Source organism: Coenobita brevimanus, chromosome 88, assembly GCF_032717465.1.
Source record: "Coenobita brevimanus isolate Jiangsu-jjx chromosome 88, ASM3271746v2, whole genome shotgun sequence".
NCBI lineage: Eukaryota > Metazoa > Arthropoda > Malacostraca > Decapoda > Coenobitidae > Coenobita > Coenobita brevimanus.
The window spans coordinates 793,865-815,586 of record NC_137041.1 but is presented as its reverse complement, the minus strand read 5'-3'; the positions used below and the strand labels follow the sequence as shown (position 1 = coordinate 815,586).

The following is a 21,722-nucleotide window of genomic DNA, read 5'->3' as shown; positions in this document are numbered from 1 at the left end:
CTTCGATACTTAGGGTAACGGTGCAAAAGTCATCCGCTTGTTACTGCGTAATGCAAACAGTGTCCAACAAAATTGTCCCAGGATGGAAAGAAAAAACATCGTAAATTAGCGCATAATTTAAATTCGCCGAACGTTTTTATCACCACCATAAGCATGTACAACTATCTGAGATTACGAGAATAAAAAATCAGGCAGGTAGAGGCATAAATAAAGGCGGTGGGAAAAATAATTAAGCAACAATTTTGGCCGTGCAAAACGCCGCTCCTGCACTGCAGTGCAATAATAAGATAATTTCCTTTTACAATACATAAAACTAACCCAAATTGTCCTACAGTAATGTTTATATACCACAATGTAGCTAAGGAAGTTTCCTAAAACTCTTTCTCAGTAACAATTACCATAAAACATATATTTCCACGGGGAAACAAGAAGGAAAGAAAAAACTCGTAAAATTAGCGCATAATTTATATTCGTCGAATGTTTTTATCAACACCATAAACAGGTACAACTATTTGAGATTAAGTGAATTAATTGGGCAGATAGATTCATAAATAAAAGCAGGTGAAAAAATAATTTAGTGAAACACCGCTCCCGCACTGCAGCACGATTGTACGATAATTTCCTATTGTGGTACATAAAACCAATCCGAATTATCCTACAGTAAATGTTTATATACCAAAATGTAGCTCATGAAATTTCCCAAAACTCTATGTCAGTAACAATTACCATAAAACATATATTTCTATGAGAAAACACGAAGGAAAGAAAAAACATCGTACATTAGCGCATACAGTAATTTATATTCAAACATTTTTTTCAACACCATAAGCAAGAACTATTCGAGATTATAAGGAAGAAAAATCACTGAGATAGAAGCAATACTAAGGGTGTGAGGATAAATGTTCAAGAATCACCGCGAGGGCGGAAACGGGAGGTTCTACCTGTACTCGACCTAAGCGAGCCAGCCCACATCCTGTGTACTTGCCCTTGGTTGGACGCAGCCTGCATCATCCGGTAACGAAAGGATTAATACAAGGTCACAGAAGTCAGAATCTTTTTACAACTTCAATTGTTTTCATTTCCGGGTAAAGTCAGCCAAAATCAATTTCTTTGATCCACCAAGACTTTGTCTGACTTAGCAAGTTTTACTATACAGTATTACTGTACAGGCAGAAACTATATATATATATTTTTTTCATTGTGAAGATGGCATTTTATATTGGTTCAATAAATACCCATTACTGATTTGTGTGTGTGTGTGTGTGTGTGTGTGTGTGCATGTGTGTGTGCGAGTGCATGTGCGTTGTGCATGTGTGTGTGCGAGTGCATGTGCGTGTGTGTGTGAAGATATAACTTTTGGCCAAACCACATATCTGGCTAGGGTCTAAGTCTTGTCAAAACATTTTATATATCATACACAATTTCAGTCTGTGTGTTTAACTTCTACCGTTTGAGCTACTAAAGGAAATGTGAAATCTCCATCAAGGACTTTAACAACATTTTGTCAGGATCTTTAAAATGTATACGGATATGATTAAGACTGACTTGTGTAGGTACCGTCAGATCTGAACTGAGAATTGTTAAACTCTTCCAGCCACAGAATATCATTACTATTTTTATCATTCCTTATCATCATCCAGACCTCCTTTCCCACCCTGCCCATTATTTTTATTATTATTTGATGCTACCAGATGATTTTATTACAATTATCAAAGGACCACTAGAAATGACAGAGTTAACTGAAAGTCTACATTTAACACCCTCAATTTAATGTCTCTCCTTAAGCTGAATAAAATAGTCTGGCGATAGCAAGACTAAAACACAGAAGGCAGCATTGTAGTGAAGAGGTTAATGCACTTTAGGGATGTTAAAATTCACAGACCTGTATTCTCATTGGTTGCGGGAGCTCCCTAACACTGTTTCATAAGTGAGTTATTAGTTTATTACCTCTTCAAGTAGCAATAATTGCACCTTGGATTTACCTCATTGGTTACGATACTGCCACTGCGCAAAGCTTGGGTAATTAAAGTATTCCAATTGGATTGAGCCTGGGCAGGTTTATATCCAAGGGATGGTTGGAGTTTATTGCTCACGTAATGCCACTCAGGGATGAGTGAGGCTGGTCACTCGTATCTTAAATGTCAGGACCAACTTGCCTAGCCCCGGGCTCCTACGCTCCTCATAGGGCAACATAGGATTGGATGATGATGATGATGTAGAATAAAAAATGGCAAGTTATATCCAGGGTTTACTAAACAGATGTTTTAGACTTACCTTATATTTCCTGTTGTCATCTCTCAAGCTAACGAAACTACAACGGGTTGTCCTATGAGGTGCCTGATGATGGCTTTGCTTTGCTGGACGACCTGCTCCATCGTTTTCTTCATTACCGAGTTATGTAAATCAATTCAGGCACACTCTCCTATCATCATCATTTCTATAAACAGTAATAGACATTAGATATTATATCAGCATCACCCTAATCTGAACAGAAAAACAGGAAATTAGATGTTTATAAGTAAATGAACTGCCTTATATGTCACTGTTCAATCCATCAATCAATCCAAATGACACTAGGCTTCCTCTTAGCCCCTTGGATCTTGTTATGTCGATTTTAGTTTACTTTTTCTGCTACCAAACAATTTAATTCATCTAGGATATGCCTCTCATACTGAAGGGGTTTATCAAGGCTCTATTTAACTTCTACAGATGAAAAACTATCCTAAACATAATTAAAAGAATAAAATGTAAGGGGCACTCTCAAACTCAATGGGTTAAGGAATTCTCACAATATCCCCATTTTTACTCTAATGTGGCCTAAAACTACCATCTCTCCATCCTGAATACTGTGCTGTAACAACAAACTAACACTAGAATTTGATGCCTGCCACGAAGAAGTGCTCTGGAAAGGATGCAGAGCTGCAGCAATGTGAGATAAGTTGCAAGAGGTAAAAAATCTGGTTCAAGTTAGCGTAAATGAACTGGTATGATTTCTATGGACCAGAAAGTAAATCAAGTACCAAAGGCAGTTAATTACTCCCCAACAACAGCTAGAAATTGTGTGATCACTCTTATAGGGCATTACTACAACATTTATAAATGTAACAACTTTATTAAACAATGTACCTTTAAAACATACGAGGTCCCCAAAGTATCAACACAAGCTATATTGTACTATATTAGTTGGTAATACAAGTGTTTAAATATGTGTATTACCATAACTTCAGCCTGTTATCCATTATCCACTGGGTTCATTTTCAAATGCACCTGGGATCACAACTACAATGCCTTACGAACTTATGACCTCTCATTTAACTGAAGGACGAAGTTTACAAATAATAGGGTATTTAATTATCCTGGAATCCTGAAAAAATATATATACTGTATGTTGTATTTTACAAGTCTATAAGCTACTTAGCACCAGCAACTCCCTCTTTAAGAAGTCACTTGAACACACTCTGTACACCAATTCTGACTCTCAAGTCTAACAAAATATAGCTGCTCTTTAAATCTCCTACCTATTATAAGCGTGACTTCTCAGCTGTCTGCTTGGCCACTCCCTCTTTCAGAAACTGCTCCACTTCACTCTGACTGTATCCTAATTCTGACAAGATCTCCACTGTATGCTGACCAATTTGGGGTACCTGGGCCCCCTCGGATACGGTTCCTGGTGTGAGAGAGAGGCGTGGGGCTGGCTTGGGCATGTATGGGCTTCGGGTGGCAGTGGATTGGACAAAGCTGCGGCGGTGTGCATTGTGGGGGTGGTGTGGGGCTTCGTCGATGGTCAGCACTGGGGTCACACATGCATCTTTACCATCAAACACCTGTGGAATATTTGTTAATTAGCATCTCAGTTTAATTTTTAGTTTACAGTGCCTTAATCTACTATCCTAACCTAAAGGGGTCAACATGGCTGCTTCTTAGTGCTGACACAATAGTCAGTTTATTTTCATCTTACAGAACTTGACTACTGTGGCACCTTGAATATTAAGTCACAGGGAGGGAAAGAGATGGTATAAAAGCAAGAGAAATATCAACAGCATGCAGAGTAATCCTCTTCCTCCTCATCATCATCATCACCAGAAGTGGATCTTTTCTCACCTTCGTCCACTCCTCCATGGTTCTCTCCTTAAACTTGGCCGCAAATATCTTCCTCATGGAATCATTATCCCCAAACTGTCCCAGCTCCTCATCGTTTAGTCCCAGCAGTGTGGTCAGCTCCTGGTAGAACTGCGGCTCAATTGCCCCCACTGCCATGTATCGTCCATCCTTGGTCTCATAAGTGTCATAGAAATGAGCACCTGAGTCTAGTCTGAAACGAAAGGCAACATTTTAATCATCATCACCGTCAACCAGACCTCTTTTCCATCATCATCATCATCAGCCAGACCTCTTTTCCATCATCATCACCATCAACCAGACCTCTTTTCCATCATCATCACCATCAACCAGATCTCTTTTCCATCATCATCACTATCAACCAGATCTCTTTACCATCATCATCATCATCATTATCCAGATACCCTTTCCATCATCATCATCATCATTATCATAATCACCCAGACCTCCTTGCCCACTCCAGGGTGGGGTGAGGTAGAGTCCAGTGAGAGGGAGAGAAACAAAATGGAGAGGTAAAGGGATAAATGTTTTTCAAGCACTAGTGAACTCACATTTAGGAAACAATATAACCTGATTAAAACACATTATGGTACCATTATCATTATTATTATTAAGAATACATCTGTAACTTGTAATAAAGACTGCCTATTCACTCTTACTGACTCACAACTCACAAGTTCTGGCCACGTGGCTTCCCCCAGACGAAGGACATGTCTTGGCTGGAGTAGAGCCAAGAGCTGATATACGCAGCACCCTCTACCATGCTTGCATCTACCACCTGGCCCTTGCCTGAAAAACAGTGATATTTACAATGAAGTATTTTTTTCATCTGCTTACACTATTTGGTTATAACTATATATTTTTTACTTTAACTTGATCTAAAATGGACATCTCTTCATTTTCAATGCTTACCTGTAACAAAAGATTAACACTAGAATATGATGCTATTCAAGAAGTGCCATGAAAAAAATGCAGAATGGCAGTACTGGCCTTTCTTCTACTAGATTACATGTGACACCCTGAAAAAGGGAAAATCTGGGCCAAGTTAACAGGAAAGGAATACAATATAACCACACAATCACTAGAAAACATCAGCAGCATCATGGTCAACCTCAATATGTAATTCCCTAGGTGGAAGTAAGTCATCACCTGAACTAATTGTAACTTTATCTGAATGGTCACAGATGAGATGGCATTAACAGCAGCGGCAACCCCACGTTCATCTGACTGTGAACCTGGTGGGCTGCAGGCTGAAGTTGTCCCCCTCCTCCAGACCACCATCTTCTTTTGGTGGGTCTTGGAGGGAGATGAGGGATTTTTATAACCATCAAGCTGTGTATATTGATAGCACCACATGAAGATGCTAGATAGGTGAGTGAAACAGGTATATCAGAGTGAGGTGGGAGCAGGCATGATGGACCAAGAAAAAGGTGGGTGGATGCTGTAAATGAGTGTGAGAAAGTGAAGACTGGAACCTGATACTGCAAAGGAACTGGCAAGGGATGTTTTTAATAATGATGATGATGATAAATTGTATATTCATCATCATCATCATCATCATCCCCTTCCCAATTCCCACCTACAGGATGGGGTGGGGATGAAGTGAGGGTTCTAAAACTCCGTTAAAAATTGTCTGAAACTGTTTGGAGACAGAATAAATATATTAATAAATAAAAATAATGGCATGTGTTTCTGTATCCTTTACTAAAGATGAGTCAGAATTCCAGGGACTTTAATTGTGAGTGAATAAGAGTGTGGCTCATTTGGGGGCACACTCTAGTAAGTTCTCACTCTATCAAGCCTCTGCCTGCTCTCTGGACCCTGTCTCACCCCATCCTTAGACGAGAACAGAGGGCAGGATGATGATGATGATGATGATGACGATCATGGTGATACCCCCTCCACAAACTTGAGTACATACTGTGACAATCAGAGGAGTAAATGTCCTTCCATAGGAGAATGGGAAGTTCCCCATCAGTGGAAAATGGGTCCATAGGTGAATAGTTGTCCCCCTCATACTGTACATAAAATAGGTCTATGAATGAACAGTTCTCTCCCTCATGTGGATAAAATAGGTCCATGAATGAACAGTTCCATCTCTCTTATAGATAAAATAGGTCCATTTATGAACAGTTCTCTCCCTCATGTGGAGAAAATAGGTCCATGAATGAACAGTTCTCTCTCTCATGTGGAGAAAATAGGTCTATGAATGAACAGTTTTACCTCTCATGTGGAAAAAATAGGTCTATGAGTGAACAGTTCTCATGTATAAAATAGGTCCATGGGGGAATAGGTCAAAATAGGTCCATGGGGGAATAGGTCAAAACATGAGTAAAATGGGTCAAAATAGGTCCATGGGAAATAGGTATATGGGTGCAACTGATCCAGTGAAGGAACAGTTCATGGTGGAAATAGGTCCACTGGGGGAAAATACATGGGTGGGGGGTTGACCTAGCATTAGTATCACCATCATTATTATCATTAGCCCTACTCTTACTCTCAAATTTATCATTATCATTCTAAGATACCCTCCCCATGCTTCAGTTATTAGTTAATTCACTGGTATATAGTTCCAATTACAAGGCAAGGATTCAGACAAATGAACCCCTTGAGTTAGTGAAGCAGTCAGTGCTGGTGTGTCAGTCCAAGAGAGTGGTTGTGTTGGTGAACAGATGCTCCACCTGGTAACCACCATTATCATCATCATCATCACCAAGGTAAGACAAAGAAATGGGAAAATGAAAGTATAGTGAAGCAATAAGGGACAGTGTTTCAATATAATTAGAAGGATTAGCTGGTGATGGAAGCTGAGTGGATAAGATGGTGGTCATGACAAGAGAATGGGTAAAATGGTGGCCATGACAAGGGTAAGATGGTAGTGATGCCAGAAGTGGCTTAGTCTGGCTAAATCATCATTATCCCTCATCCTCACTGGTACTACATAAGGTGAGTACAATCCAGAAATGGATATGGATAGCAGAAAATATGGGAAACTGTCATACAATACCCAGGGAGGAGATAAAGGTGAGTATGAAAATTTTCTTTGAGGTGTGATGCTGACTGAAGAATATTTTGGTTACTAAGATTATTCCCATAAACAATTAAAGGAACAGGATGTTTTTGATGACAGAAATTGCTCTCTGGTTTCTATCATCATAATTCTATTTCTCACAACAAACATAAGGTAGGCAGGTTTCATAAATATGGAAAGGAAAATTCAAAAGCAAAACTATCAACAGAGTGCCCAATGGATACAGGTGAGTATGAGATTGTTTGTGTGTTCTGCAGAATATAACACAGTTATGCTGTGGACAATCTAACCTACCTCACATATAACCATCCATCCCATCCATTGCCAGACGCCATGTATCCCAAACGGGGTGGTCAAGGGCTTAGAGTTAATTGTTTTACAGGGAGGGGCACTAATCCTCCACCAACCCCACTTGACACGTAGGGATGCCAACAGCATCTGGTGTTCCCAGGCGGTCACCCATCCAAGTACTAACCAGACCCAACGTTGCTTAACTTCGCTGATCGGACGGGAAGCGGTGTACTCAACGTGGCATGGCCGAGCATGGTAATTTGTCTCACCTATGCAAACCTAACCTTCTTTAACACCAAAATCTATCAAATTAATCAAACGTTAATATCATTCAGACTTCTCTTCCTACCTAAGGATGGGGTGAGGCAGGGTTCAGAGCCAGAAAAACCTGACAGGAGGAGGAGCTAACCATAAACCTGCTTAAATAAATGGGCCACATTCTCTTTCATTCACCACACCAATCGAACCCCTGGAATCCCCACTCCAACCCGCAGACTAACACAAAATTTTAAAATCGTATCCAACTTAACACTAACCTCTTAAAAAAATCTAACCTTAAATATCCAAAAACCATCTGACTTTTAAGAAACATATATACAGCAACTAAAATTACTGAAAACTATTAATTCTGAAAGGAACACTGCCCTCAAACTCAATTCCAACACTGAATGATGATGATGATGATGATGTGTGAATGTTTTACAAACACCCAGTACAATTAACATTATTCTAGCATATTTTCTAAACTCTCATAATGAAGATGGTGTTGGTGCCATTATTTAAAAAGAAAAAAATGTCCATCTCCTTCCCCATCCACCCAAAGGAGGAGGAAGACTGAAAAGCCTCCAACATTCAAGAGGCCATGGCTGAAAGAAACTGCACTACCAACAATAACTAATGTATTTAACTTGCCGATGACTTCTGAACCTTTTCAGCCTGGGTGATGGCCATGTATAAGCAGACTGGACAGCTAAACTGACCAGTAACCAAGGAGACTAATTCCTACATGCCTCATACCTATGGATCATTGAATTTCATGCAACCACGACTTAGTATTCAAGTTGTGTGTGGGCCAGTTCCCTCAAATGAACATACAAACACACACACACATACACCTTTACAGCTTTATCGGCAGGGAAGATAAAACTTTGGGAAAGTAAACTTTACAGGACTGAGAAAATTTTTTGAAAATGTGGATTGAAGAAAATTCAGAAACAAGAGAGATCCAGAGGAAGTGGGATATCCTTTTAGCCCTCTATAATTTATGAAAATGTGCCATGAGTAAATGGGAAAGAAAACAGGAAAAAGGATTGGTTTAACAGGTGTAAAAAAAAAAAAAAAGGCCATTGCATGGAACAACTGGAGAAAGGAGGTAATAAGAGAACAAAGGAAGATTATAGAAGAACTAGAAATGAATATACATGAATACATAGAGAGGAAGAAAGGAATGTTGAAAAAGGTATAACTGACAAATGTAAGGAAGAATCCAAATTGTTTAACAGATCTGTCAATGGCAAACTGAAACAAAAGGAAGGAATCACCATAATAAAAGTAGAAGGAGAGGCCTATAAAGATGCGGCAATGCAAGCTGAAATAATGAACAAATGTTTCCAATCGGTTTTCACTAAAAAAAAGGGATGTTGTGGAGGGGGAGGGAGTAACTACAAATAAAGTGCTAAAAGATATAAAAGTGGATGTGCAGGAAGTGTACAATTATTACTGGAAACTCAAGATGTAGGGAAAGCCCCAGGACCGGATGGAATCTCTAATTGGGCACTGAAGCAATGCAGAGAACAACTGGCGGATAAGATTCACGGTTTAATTGTGTGCTCTCTGGAAGAGGGGAATGCTTTGGGAATGGAAGAGGGCCAATGTGGTACCAATTTATATGGGAGGAAACAAGGAAGAACCCCTAAATTATAGACCAGTGTCCCTAATCAGCACGGTTGCAAATTTCTGCAAGAGAATCCTGAGAGACAGATGGATAAAATATATGGAGGAGATGAACATTTTGGCTGAAAGTTAGTTTGGATTCAGAAGTGAAAGGTCATGTGTTGCCAACTTGTTGAGCTTTTACTCAAGAGCGACTGAAGTGCTACAGGAGAGAGATGGTTGGGTGGATTGTGTGTATTTAGATTTGGAGAAAGCCTTTGACAAGTACCCCACAAGCGACTAATGTGGAAACTGGAGCAAATAGAAGGACTGAAGGGAAACTTCCTGGAGTGGATGAGAGACTTTCTGAGACAGACAAATGAGGACATTAATAAAGGACAGGATGTCTGGAAGGAGGGAAATAACAAGTGGAGTCCCACAGGGCTAGGTGTTAGTGCCAGTAATGTTCCTGATTTATGTAAACGATATGGTAGATGGAACGAATAGTTATGCAAGTCTGTTTGCTGATGATGCAAAGATCTTGAGGAAAGTTGAAGTTGACAAAGACTGTAAAATGCTGCAGGATGACCTGGATAGGATTTATAATTGGTGCCGGATGTGGGAAATGAAATTCAACGCAAAAAAAATGTAAAGTATTGGCAATGGATAAAAGTACCACTAGGTCATCACTGAATTATTTGATGGGTAAAGAACCAATTACAAAAGCAAGAGAGGAGAAAGATTTGGGAGTGCTAGTCTAGGATAGTTTGTCACCTGAAAAACACATTAAAAAGACAGTTAGAGAGATGTATAAACTCTTGACTAACATAAGAGTAGCATTTCTTTACATGGATGATATGATGAAAAAAATTGAGAGTGGCCATGATCTGCCCCAGGTTGGAATATGCATCAGTAGTGTGGTCCCCACACAAGAAGATATAAACAAGATCGGGAGAATACAAAGAACAGCAACCAAGACGGTCCCTAGCCTGGCAGATCTGTCGTACAGAGAAAGGCTGGAAAAGCTGGATCTGCCTGCCTTAGAAGAAAGAAGAGAGAGGGGCGACATGATAGCAGTGTTCAGGACCATGATGGGAGTAGATAAAATTGACAGAAAAGATCCGTCTCTATGGGACGGGAGAGTAACAGGAGGACATGGAATGAAACTGAAAAAGCAAAGTTGCTTGAAGGATATCAATAAATATAGTTTTCCATACAGATGCACAGACCTGTGGAATAGCCTTGACAAAGAGATCATCCAGTCTAAAAACTTAAACAAGTTCAAAGCAAAATCTGATTTACTGAGAAACAGAGACAGGACCCCACGAGTGTAGCTCATTTCCTGTATATCACAATTAGGTAAAACCGATAAAAACTAGGTAAATACACACACACACACACACATGCACACACATACACACACACACTAACCTGATCTTGACCGTTCAAACAGTGCTAGTGAGATGCCAAGTGCACACATGAGTCCACCTCCTGCAAAGTCCGCCAGAAGGTTGATGGGAGGGGTGGGTGGACCGTCCTTACGACCCAGCATTGATAAGATGCCTGTAATGGAATGGACAACCTGTAACATGTAATCAGCAATCGACACCTACTGGAGTCCAAAGTCTGATCATCGCTGTCATCATCATCATCATCCTGACTTTATTTTTCCCATGTACAGTGTAATAATCCCTTGTGCTAGACTCCAATGGCATTTCACACTTTTAAAGAGTCAATCAGACTACTAGCAGTTAAAAAGGGGATGCCAAGCATTTGTCATGTGCTAGGTGATATATTTCATTAGGAAACAAATCTCAGAACAAAGTTGTTTTTTCCTAAATGCAATTTTGTTCTGACAAATATCAGTAACCCCATTCACCCCAGGCAATGGCCTAATGTAGTCAAACTGGAGGGAGATTTAATCAGTAACCAAGGCTCCTTGAATTTCATGCAACCACAAATTTCTATTCAAGTGAAAACAAACTGAATATACAAACCTGTGAGGGATACATAATTGATATCATGCCCGGCCATGTCAGCATAAGGCCCGTCCTGTCCAAAGCCAGTCAGTCGAGCATATATCAGCTTGGGGTTCTTGGCAAGCAGTTCATCAGGTCCAAGACCCATTCTTTCCATCACACCTGAAAAATCATCATTATCCTTATCATTAGATGGAGGGGGAGATCAAAGATTGGATGGAGGGATGGGGTGGAGAAGTATATGAGAGAACTGTGATGTGAGCTGGAAAAAAGGCAGCATGCTGGTGGAGGAGGGGGTGACATGGATGAGATCTGCTTGTGGCCACCTCTTACAGGATTATGATGTTTGAGCAAGTGGAGATTGTCAGGCATGAAAGGACTGAACTTGCTGGTGAGTCTCTTGTGTGGAAGAGTTTTGTTATCTGGGAGACATGTCATGTGCTGGACATGGGGCTGGAGTTAACTCTTCGGTTAGAGTGAGGAGAGGTTGGAAGAAGTTCAGGGAGCTGTTGCCTCTCATCACATTGAGAGGGCTCTCCCTCCATGCTATGGGAACTTTGTATGCAGCATGTGTTAGGAATGCAATGCTGTATGGTAGTGAGACCTGGGCAGTAAAAGGAAGGGGACATTCACTGGCTCAAACATACAGAAATTGCAATGATTAGGTAGATGTGTATTGCATCCCACAGTGCTAGGCATGGGGCGCTAGGTTTGCGGTGGTAGAGATGAGAGGTAGAATGTGACTGGAGTGTATTGGTGTTGTCATGAGGAGAGGTAGACTGAGATGGTTTAGGTATATGAAGAGGATGGGGGATGATAATTGGGTGCAGAAAGTGAGAAGTGTTAATGTCAGCGGTAGGGTAGGGAGAGAGAGACCGAAAAAGACCTGGAATGAGGTCATTGAGTGTGACCTCAGAGATAAGGGACTAAATGGGGAAGCTGCCAGAGATCGAGCAGCAGGGAGAGCCGCCATTAGGTGACCAAGGCCGACGCATTATAGCATGTTGAGGCCTTCAAAACAAATGAATGAACGATAGATTGCTATAGATGTTATTAATGCAAACCATTGTATGTCAATATTACAAGATACAAATAACAAACAAAAGAATGCTAAGGTTTAATATGCAAAATAAATAACTAAGGAAGAGATAGTACAAAGCCTCCTATGTTACCTGGAATATGAACTAATAACTCACCTCTTCTATATGGCTCAATAAGTACATCAGCATTGGTACACAGCTTCTTAACGATGCTGGCTCCACTGGACTTTTTTAGATCCAGTACAATAGAGCGCTTCCCACGTCCCAACCGTTCCGTATCTGGTGCCCTGGGCTGTATTAGGAAAATATCTGAATAATATTGCCTAGAACAGGAATGACATCAAAACTGTAATGCAATGTAGTACTGTACTTGTATTATGAACTGTACAGATATTACTTTCAAACTGTGTAATTTTAATAACAATGGATTGTGCTAATAAAAAATGCACACACACATGCATGCACACACACACACACACACACAAAACTCAGCACAAGGCAAAATAAAATCCCTATACAGTAGGAGGAAATACTGGTAATACGTCAAGGGTTAATCAAGAACGGATTAAATTCTTTGGGAGTACAGTAGAAGTTTCCCCTCCATCAGTAAAATCAGGTGTCATTTGTCTCATTTTGTTTTGTCCATAAAGGTACCAACAGGTTTGCATGCATCATCCTTGGTCACCTAATGATGACTGTCCACACTGTTTGATCTTGAGCAGCCTCTCTATTCAGTCTCGTATACCTGTGGTCACTCTGCATGACCTTGCCCCCAAGCTTTTTTCCGTCTGCCTCTCACAACTCTACCCTCAATGATCACACCACACTCCTCTGCACTCAGCTGTCATCCTCCATCCCCTCATTAGCCATCCATGGGTATTGAAATCTCACTAAAAGCATTAATGCTCCTCATTCTCCTTGTCAACAGCTGCAGCAATGGGTCCAAGTGCGGTTCAAAGAAGACTAGAACACACACAGTCAATGGTGAGTGAGTAAATACTGTACAGTATTTGATTTTTTTTAAATTCTCTCTCCCTCTCTCCCCATGAGAGGTAGAATGTGACTGGAGTGTATTGGTGTTGTGATGAGGAGAGGTAGACTGAGATGGTTTGGGTATATGAAGAGGATGGGGGATGATAATTGGGTGCAGAAAGTGAGAAGTGTTAATGTCAGGGGTAGGGTAGAGAGAGAGAGACCGAAAAAGACCTGGAATGAGGTCATTGAGTGTGACCTCAGAGATAAGGGACTAAATGGGGAAGCTGCCAGAGATCGAGCAGCAGGGAGAGCCGCCATTAGGTGACCAAGGCCGACACATTATAGCATGTTAAGGCCTTCAAAAAAAAATGAACGAATGATAGATTGCTATAGACGTTATTAATGCAAACCATCGTATGTCAATATTACAATTTACAAATAACAAACAAAACAATGCTAAGGTTTAATATGCAAAATAAATAACTACACAGTTAATTGCACTTAATACCATTCCACTGTTTATGTACAATCTTGTAATTAAAGGTTCTGAATGAATGGTACAAATTGTCGTAATGTACAACAATTAATCTCTAACTTAACACAAAGACTGTCTGTACTGTTTGGATGCATTAACTGATGATTAAATTGAGTCTGATAAAAAGCATGTGCGCATTATTGCATGAACTACCAAAAACGGATGTTTATAAGTTAAAAGTAGGATTACGGTTTGCAGTACAATATTCAACATGATATACTTAACAATATCAAGAAAAAGTAAAACTATTAGCTACCGTGCACTTTAGGCACGTTCACATGCAACTTAAACACTACCAAAAACCAAAGACCTGTTTATCAATTAGCTATAGCATACATGGCATATGCATGGTAGTGTGCCAATATTTAACATACATAAACTAGGTATTTTGTCCATTTTGAAACTTAATTTCACTATGGAAACATTTAACAATGAAAATGATGATGTGCTTCTGCTTTTACAAATACCTTTCCACAACAGGTACACCAAGCCACCTACCTTATCAACCCGTATGACGCTGGCACCAAAGTCCGCCATAATCAAGCCACAGAATGGTGCTGGAGCCAGACCGGCCAGCTCCACCACACGAATGCCACGCAGCGCCATTTTGTCTGCAAATGTGAGGATGTTATTGGGAGAACCTATACCCATTACACTTGTATCCTGACCTAATCTGTTTGTTTCACCTTGGGAATAGGGTCACTCCTACAACTTGCATATTTGTAGTGAAAAATAAATAAATAAATATGTAAAATAAAATCTACATCATTATGTGATAATTAAATGACAGTGCCATTCTTACTGTTTGCACTCTCATGTTATCTTTAAAGGCAGAGGCCGACCATGGAAACATGAGATGAGGTCCTGAGTGAGAACCTCCAAGATAGGTGACTGAGGAGGGATATAGCTTAACATCATCAGAAATGGATGGCTGCCATCAAGTGAAAAGAGCATGTTCAATTAACGTAAATGAAGTCCATGTCAGTCTGGTCCACCTGATGACCATTCTATACACCTGCTGACAGGGTAAGTACTGTTTTTTATTTCATTTCATTTATGAAGGCTCCAACATTCTTGCATGTGTCAGCCTTGGTCACCTAATGCCAGCTCTCCACACTGCTTGATCTCTAGCAGCCTGTCTATTCAGTCCTTTATCCTTAGGTTCACACTCTATGACTTTGCCCCAGGTCCTTGTTGGTCTGCCTCTTGCAACCTTACCCTCAATGCTCACACCTCTCACTTTCCACACCTAGTTATCATCCACCATTCACTCCACATGCCCAAATCAAACCTACTGTACTTGTAACAAAATTTTGCCCATGTCAGGTTTGAGTTAGAAAAAATGTCCACGTTAATAACAAACGATGCCCAGATCAGGCCTGAGGAATGCACAAGGCAAATATGAAGAACAGAAAAGTCAGGCCTAAAAAATATCCAGGTTAGGACTGTTTTATGAATAAGCTCTTTAATAAGATGACGTAACTATACAGTACTGTAGTTTTTATTTTAACTGGTCTACCAGGGGATATTTTGTTTAGAGCTAAGAAGGGCCTCTTTCAGTGAAGGGATTAATGGAGGCTACATTTCACCCCATACATTAAAAACAACCCTCCTAAAATGAATATAAATGTCTGGAACGGCAAAAATCAATTATGGAGTTGTCGTCATCGTGAAGGAGCTCCTTACATTATCCCGCTTTTTCCAAGGTCTATATATTTTTGAGGTAATAGCTGAGTAATCTAACACCACAAAGCTAAAGGCAGTGTTGATGCTAGAAATGATCTCTTATTTAAAGCTAAACTGACACTTCCACACCATCCCCTTTGAGGAGAAGTGCAGTATATTTAAGCCAAGATGACCAGCCAACTCCCCTTCATGGCATTACACGATAAATATGCAAATAAATAAATAAATAAATAAAAACACAAGACAACTGTTGGGAATAATAAAATGCCTGTCACTTTGTTTGCATTTTTAACTCGTATGAAAAGAATCACACACCAAATGGACTAAAGCTACGTCTGAATCACACTCACCCATATCATAACGATGTTTGAAGCTGAAAGCTACAAATATCTTTTATGAGATGATTGTTTTGGCGAAGGGTAGTTCTGTACAGTATCTCTCATCTTATGCCTTTTCAACTCTTAAAATAATTCTAAATACAGTACCAAAATCAAAAAGCCAAGGAGGAGTTCTGAGGTATCAGGCCCCATACAAGCATAGTAATATTTAGGCCAACCAAACCAGACTAAACGGGTAAGCCAGCAACAATAAATGCAGGTTAAAAAAACAGAATGGCCCATACCGGTACTCTATATAGTGTTCCACCTCCACTCCATCGGGTGATTTCTCGTGTTGTGGAGGCAGCTCAATCAATGTTATCAGTATACATCCAGCATCATTTACCCTGTATTTATTTTTTACTCCAAATGCCATAATCACACCAACACTAGCTACCTAAGCCATCCCCACAACACAAGATACTGCCACATCAGTTTCTAGTATGGCAATATTTGTGTGTCAACCTGTATTTTCCTTTTGAGATGCACAGTAAATAAAACTACCACAGTCGTGTCTGCATTTGGTTAGGCCACACATTTGTAGTCTCTTGGGCACAGTATGGCAATCTGTAACTCCCTGGATGTCCAGTTAAATTTATTCTTGCTTCTCCAGACAATTTTATTCAACCAGGGAAAAGCCCCAAGTATTTTGATGGGTCTATGAAGGCTGCACCTAACCCCTTGAGTTTGGAAAGTCTAATTACAATATATTCATTGTATTTACCAGGAGATGGCATGACCTGAATGAAGGACATATTCCCAAACTCAGGAGGTTAAAAATGGTATTGGGCAGTTTATTCCATATGTAAAAAAGCAGCAAATTAAATAATACATCAAAGTTTGGTTATGCAATAAATGGGGCCTTTGCAGACTGCGGTTACCAGTACAGTATTTTTGTACATATAGATTTCAAAGATACCATGTAACGGGGAAAATCCAGAGACAATTATCAAGCTACTGTATATGCTAGATTCGCTGTACAGTATAGTAACTGCCGTAAAGCAAGGTATTTTTTGGCATATCAAGCAGGCTACCTAACTATTAAAGAAAATAAAGTATTGTGCCGTGTTGTTTTTCAAATACTGTAATACCATCACCTAAGTGATGTAAGGCATTAGGTACACAAATGAAAATATAAAATTACAGAAAACATAAAGTACATTAGCATTACAAAGCACATTAAATAAAAAAAAAGAAATGCTGGTGGAATTAGAGACATACACAGAGTTGCAAACAGAAATTCCACAATTTAATCGTTGTCCAACATAAAAATTGACCAATAGTGCACAGTCTTGTAATTCTGTGCATGATTATATTTTTCACTTTACCTCATAACAGAAGCATTGTATTTTCAGCATGTTCTGTGACATTTTCCCATCAAATTCATGGGGTCTTCTCCATGGCACTGCCTGTGGAAGTTCATTTTTCTAGTTAGGGGCTACATTAGTCCTGAAATTTCGTCAGGTTTGAGATCATAAGTGCGAGGAAAATTTAAGCGGCATTCTAGGTTTGGCTTAGTAGTAGTACAGATGGTTAATGTCATGGGGTACAAGTGTAACCTCACCCAGTTACACAGAATAGCCAATTTTGATTATTTTTCTTGTGTTTGTTGAGTTGGACACCCAGTTTGTCCTTTATTAATTCCTGAACCACACAATGATGACAGCTAATGCCTGACTTCCTGCATCATTCCGTCAGGTTAGATGCAGGCTAATTCCATTCAATTCAATAAATGTTTTCCATAAATGGGTACAGTACAGTCATGGCCTTCCTAATACCTTTACAGTACTAACCCAGTTTCATTAGTACTGGGCTTAATTCCTTCTATCATACGCACTCAACACATGATTTGAATAAACCATAATGACACCCTAAAGCACAAGAAAGCGAATATTGTACAATGGCATACATACGGTAGTTCCTGGAAGTCTACCCTGCCTTTCCCTGTTTCTGTCAGGCTTATACTGCATTAATATGTAACCAAATATATTCAGTACATCCCCCTGCAATGTATAAATGAAAACTATAATCATAAACACTCGTTGTGTAACTCCAATTATGAAATACTCAAGAATTAGGGCAAAAGGCAAACACGTACCCCGTAGGGCGAGACATAGGCCGATATTTCTTTTCTCATACCTACATCAAAATATACTCACTACGCCACCTTGCATTGTATAATAAAAAAAAAAATCACAAGAATACTTTATATAAGTGCAACAGTAACCTGTGTTAAAAAAAAATCCCGTGGACCAATCACCCAAGTCGCCTCCCTACGTCCATAAACAGCTGATACTCCTGCGACCTTATCATAAGTTACGTACAAGATTTTTGAGATTACGGTGCATTTTTACCTGACGCCACTGGTAGCCATCATGGTGTACCCAAAAATATTCATAATACTTCTGAATTTGACGACGGATCTGTATTTTGAACTAGAGGAGAAAGAATGCCCCCCTATGAAAATAGAGCATCTCTCATCAGCGGAACATACCGCACCTCGGTTACGATCTGCCACTGCGCAAAGCTCGGAACATATCGATATTTCCTTTTTTTGACACCCTTTCTTGGCATTAAGTCCTTCGTAAATTAAAGTAAAACTTATGTTGCCATTTTAATTGCTTTTTGTCTATGCTGGAGGCGAAGGGAGATCTTACAGGGAGGTAACTAGATCTCACTCAGCGGACTATTGGCTGAATGAATGCCTGTGGAAAAGATGCAATATGATGGTTAATTCTTTTTTAAATCTCACAACTCTTGATACTAGGTCCGTTTTTTAGGACTTTTTAGAAGGATACATGGGAGGGGAGTGGGGAGGAGAGGAGGAGAGACCCTATTGGGTCTCTAAGGATGAGACCCTTTGATGTGGATCTCGTTCACCGTAATTGGAAGAACGTCTGTAAAAATGGTTAGCACATTTTAAACTGTATACTATTTCTGTAGTGCATGGTGGTAGTAATGAGTAGTTGTAAACCCAGGTTAAACTAAATGTGAACCTAACAGACTACAGGCTGAAGCTGCCCCCCTCCTGCAGTTCACCTTTCCCCTTTCAGGGCACAGGGAGGGAGTTGAGTGGCGTTTGCATGGCCAGGCAGCGTAGCCGCCAAGCTATGTCAGTGCCACCACACGAAGGCACCCCTCACAAACACCGTAGTGCTTGGTACAGAGCTACGTGGGAAGCAAGGAGAGTAAAACCCTCAGGGATGAGTAGCCTTCAACAAATGGCATTCATGATGGGGATAGGGCCCTTCAGCCAGACCCTTGCCTCCCTCTCCCCTCCTCCCACTCCCCTCAGTGACCCTCCATTTGAAATCACGGCTTACTTAATGTGTGCTCACTGTGCGGCAGTGGGCCCTCTGGAACAAGGCTTGGCCCTATCTTGTCCCCTTCTCCCTCCTCCCCCAACCCCCATTTGTGGAGTGCTGCCAATGCCAATGGTTAAACCTTCTTACCCAACCTCGCCACTACAGACGGGTTTTCTAGAGTTAACAAAAACGAGTGAAAATAATACGTCATCGCACTAACGGGGTTAAGCCTCATTTGGTATTCTAACAACAGACGATATATATTCAGCCAAAAATGAGTCACAGGAACCTGAAAGAGTTCCTGCTATCATTTGTTCTCCCATTAGTTTGTAACCCTTGTTACGAGGCTCCCACCCTCCCTCTTCCGTGACGTCTACCCATCAGAGGAATCCTTAGTTCTAATCTGATGGAGTTCACTTTACTAGGTTTTGATCAGGACATCACACGGCCTTCCTCAGTTACCATCTTAGATCTGGGTTGGGAGGAATCTCATAATCACAGACACGTGCCCTGCTTGTTGAGCAGGCCTACATAACATACCACACAGAACGGTGCACATACAGCATAACACATGTAATGGAGCACACACAAGGAAGCACAATACAGGACATGCCACACTAAGACACACAATCACACACAATGCGGCACACACAACATAACACACGTAAAGGGGCACTACACAGCACATGCCACACTGACACGCAACACTGACCATGTAAGGAACCTATGGGACGAATGCAGGACGGTTGCTTACCTGTGGTCGATGGGTCTGCTGGGCTAGACATGACCCGGAGGCTGAACAACAAGAACAAAATCAACAAGCCTTACTACAATAAAATCCTGTATAGCACCACGTCTTATGCTCTTTCACCAAGTCGTAAGAAAGAAATGGATTACTTGGCACCGTTTTGTGTGTGTGTGTGTGTGTGTGTGTGTGTGTGTGTGTGTGTGTAATAAACACACACACACACACACACACACACACACACACACACACACACACACACATCTATCGTGCAGTGGTAGATGAATTTTCTCATAGGTGAGAATAATATACCTGTGGGTGATAATTAGTCCATCTGATTTCACCTGATGGAACTGAGTCACTGCCATATACTAAAAAACCCTGAGAGAGAGAGAGAGAGAGAGAGAGAGAGAGAGAGAGAGAGAGCGAATATTACACCCAGTCACTTTCACACCACCAAGAGTATTACACACGGCACACTTTACGTCACAAACAATTATCTCTTATATTCCTTTCACCTTTACTTCCTTTTCACGGCACTTCTTCGTGACTAGCACCATAATCTAGTGTTCAGTAAGTACATTTTCCATTCACCTTAACTTGGCCCAGATTTTCCTTTTGCAGATTATCTTACGTAGCTCAGTGGCTGAAAATGATGCTACGGTTCTGCGTCCCTTGCGTAGCACTTCTTCGTGACTAGCATCATATTCTGGTGTTAATCTCTTGTTAAAGCTCCTTGAGATTTTACGCTTCTTCTTCTTCTTCTTCTTCTTCTCCTCCTCCTCCTCCATTGTTTTCCTTTTCCCTTCTTCCTCCGCCTCCTCGTCCTCCTATTTCTTCACATACTTGTACTAGTGAGACAAACTGGTGTAACAGAGGGACGCCTTCAAGTGGAGGCACTGATGTAACCCGGTGGATGTGTTGCCTGGTTACACAAACATCCCTTAACTCATTCCCTGTCTACTGATGGGGGGATGGTGAACTGTACTAGGAGAGAGAGAGAGAGAGAGAGAGAGAGAGAGAGAGAGAGAGAGAGAGAGAGAGAGAGAGAGAGAGAGAGAATGAGGATGCGAAGGCGTGTTGTCATGTGCAATGTTGTTGGTGGGAACGTGCCATCAAGCCCTGGCCAGCCCAAACACCCGCCTGGGCAATGAGAAACGCGTAATCAGGATGTGCCGCAGACGGAAGGACGGAAGTGAATACATTTTGTTTTTTTTTTGGTCTCCTTTCATTCACTGGTTACACGGTTCATCAGTAACTTCATGGTACTCAAACTGTCCTATCTCCCCGCCGAAACACACTGAGCCGTCCCCACAAAACGCAAGGGAAAGTATGTGCTGACTCCCTTGATGCGGCACCTGCGTCAATGACCGAGGAAAGGTGCCAATCCCAACACCATTATATGCACCTTTTATTGGCGCCCGCGGTGACTCTCTCTCTCTCTCTCTCTCTCTCTCTCTCTCTCTCTCTCTCTCTCTCTCTCTCTCTCCTTTATTTTTGGATTTCTCTTTCTCATAAATTTTTACTTCATATATTTCGTGTTTCCTTCCCTTTCTCTCTTCCTCCCCCCCTCCTTTCCCGCTCCCCTCTCTCTCTCTCTCTCTCTCTCTCTCTCTCTCTCTCTCTCTCTCGTATCCTGGTTATTTGTTTCTCTCTCTTTGTTCTTGTTGCCACTTTCTTTGTTTTTACTCTCTCCGTCCTTCGTTTTCCGTCTTTGTGTGTGTGTGTGTGTGTGTGTGTGTGTGTGTGTGTGTGTGTGTGTGTGTG

At 40.8% G+C, this 21,722-nt stretch overlaps 1 protein-coding gene and 2 non-coding genes across 5 annotated transcripts; all 3 read right to left on the bottom strand.

The window, feature by feature from the left end:
* Positions 1–1,748: 1,748 nt before the first annotated feature.
* On the bottom strand, positions 1,749–20,076 carry Amacr (Alpha-methylacyl-CoA racemase). Of its 3 annotated transcripts, none has more exons than XM_080281149.1 (8): positions 19,965–20,076; positions 14,341–14,453; positions 12,489–12,624; positions 11,311–11,454; positions 10,745–10,876; positions 4,794–4,908; positions 4,102–4,312; positions 1,749–3,824 (listed from the first exon to the last, which is right to left on the bottom strand). In XM_080281149.1, exons 1-8 carry the CDS (start codon positions 19,993–19,995, stop codon positions 3,522–3,524), a joined length of 1,185 nt encoding a protein of 394 aa, XP_080137275.1. In that variant the 5' UTR covers positions 19,996–20,076; the 3' UTR covers positions 1,749–3,521. The 3 variants fall into 3 exon arrangements, with proteins under 3 accessions (XP_080137275.1, XP_080137276.1, XP_080137277.1); XM_080281150.1 differs by lacking the exon at positions 19,965–20,076 and adding an exon at positions 18,004–18,065; XM_080281151.1 differs by lacking the exon at positions 19,965–20,076 and adding an exon at positions 17,234–17,283.
* LOC145411258 (U4 spliceosomal RNA) lies at positions 1,949–2,016 on the bottom strand. The gene has a single exon (XR_013899386.1). It is a non-coding gene; the product is annotated as a U4 spliceosomal RNA (small nuclear RNA).
* On the bottom strand, positions 7,575–7,695 carry LOC145411276 (5S ribosomal RNA). The gene has a single exon (XR_013899402.1). It is a non-coding gene; the product is annotated as a 5S ribosomal RNA (ribosomal RNA).
* Positions 20,077–21,722: the final 1,646 nt, after the last annotated feature.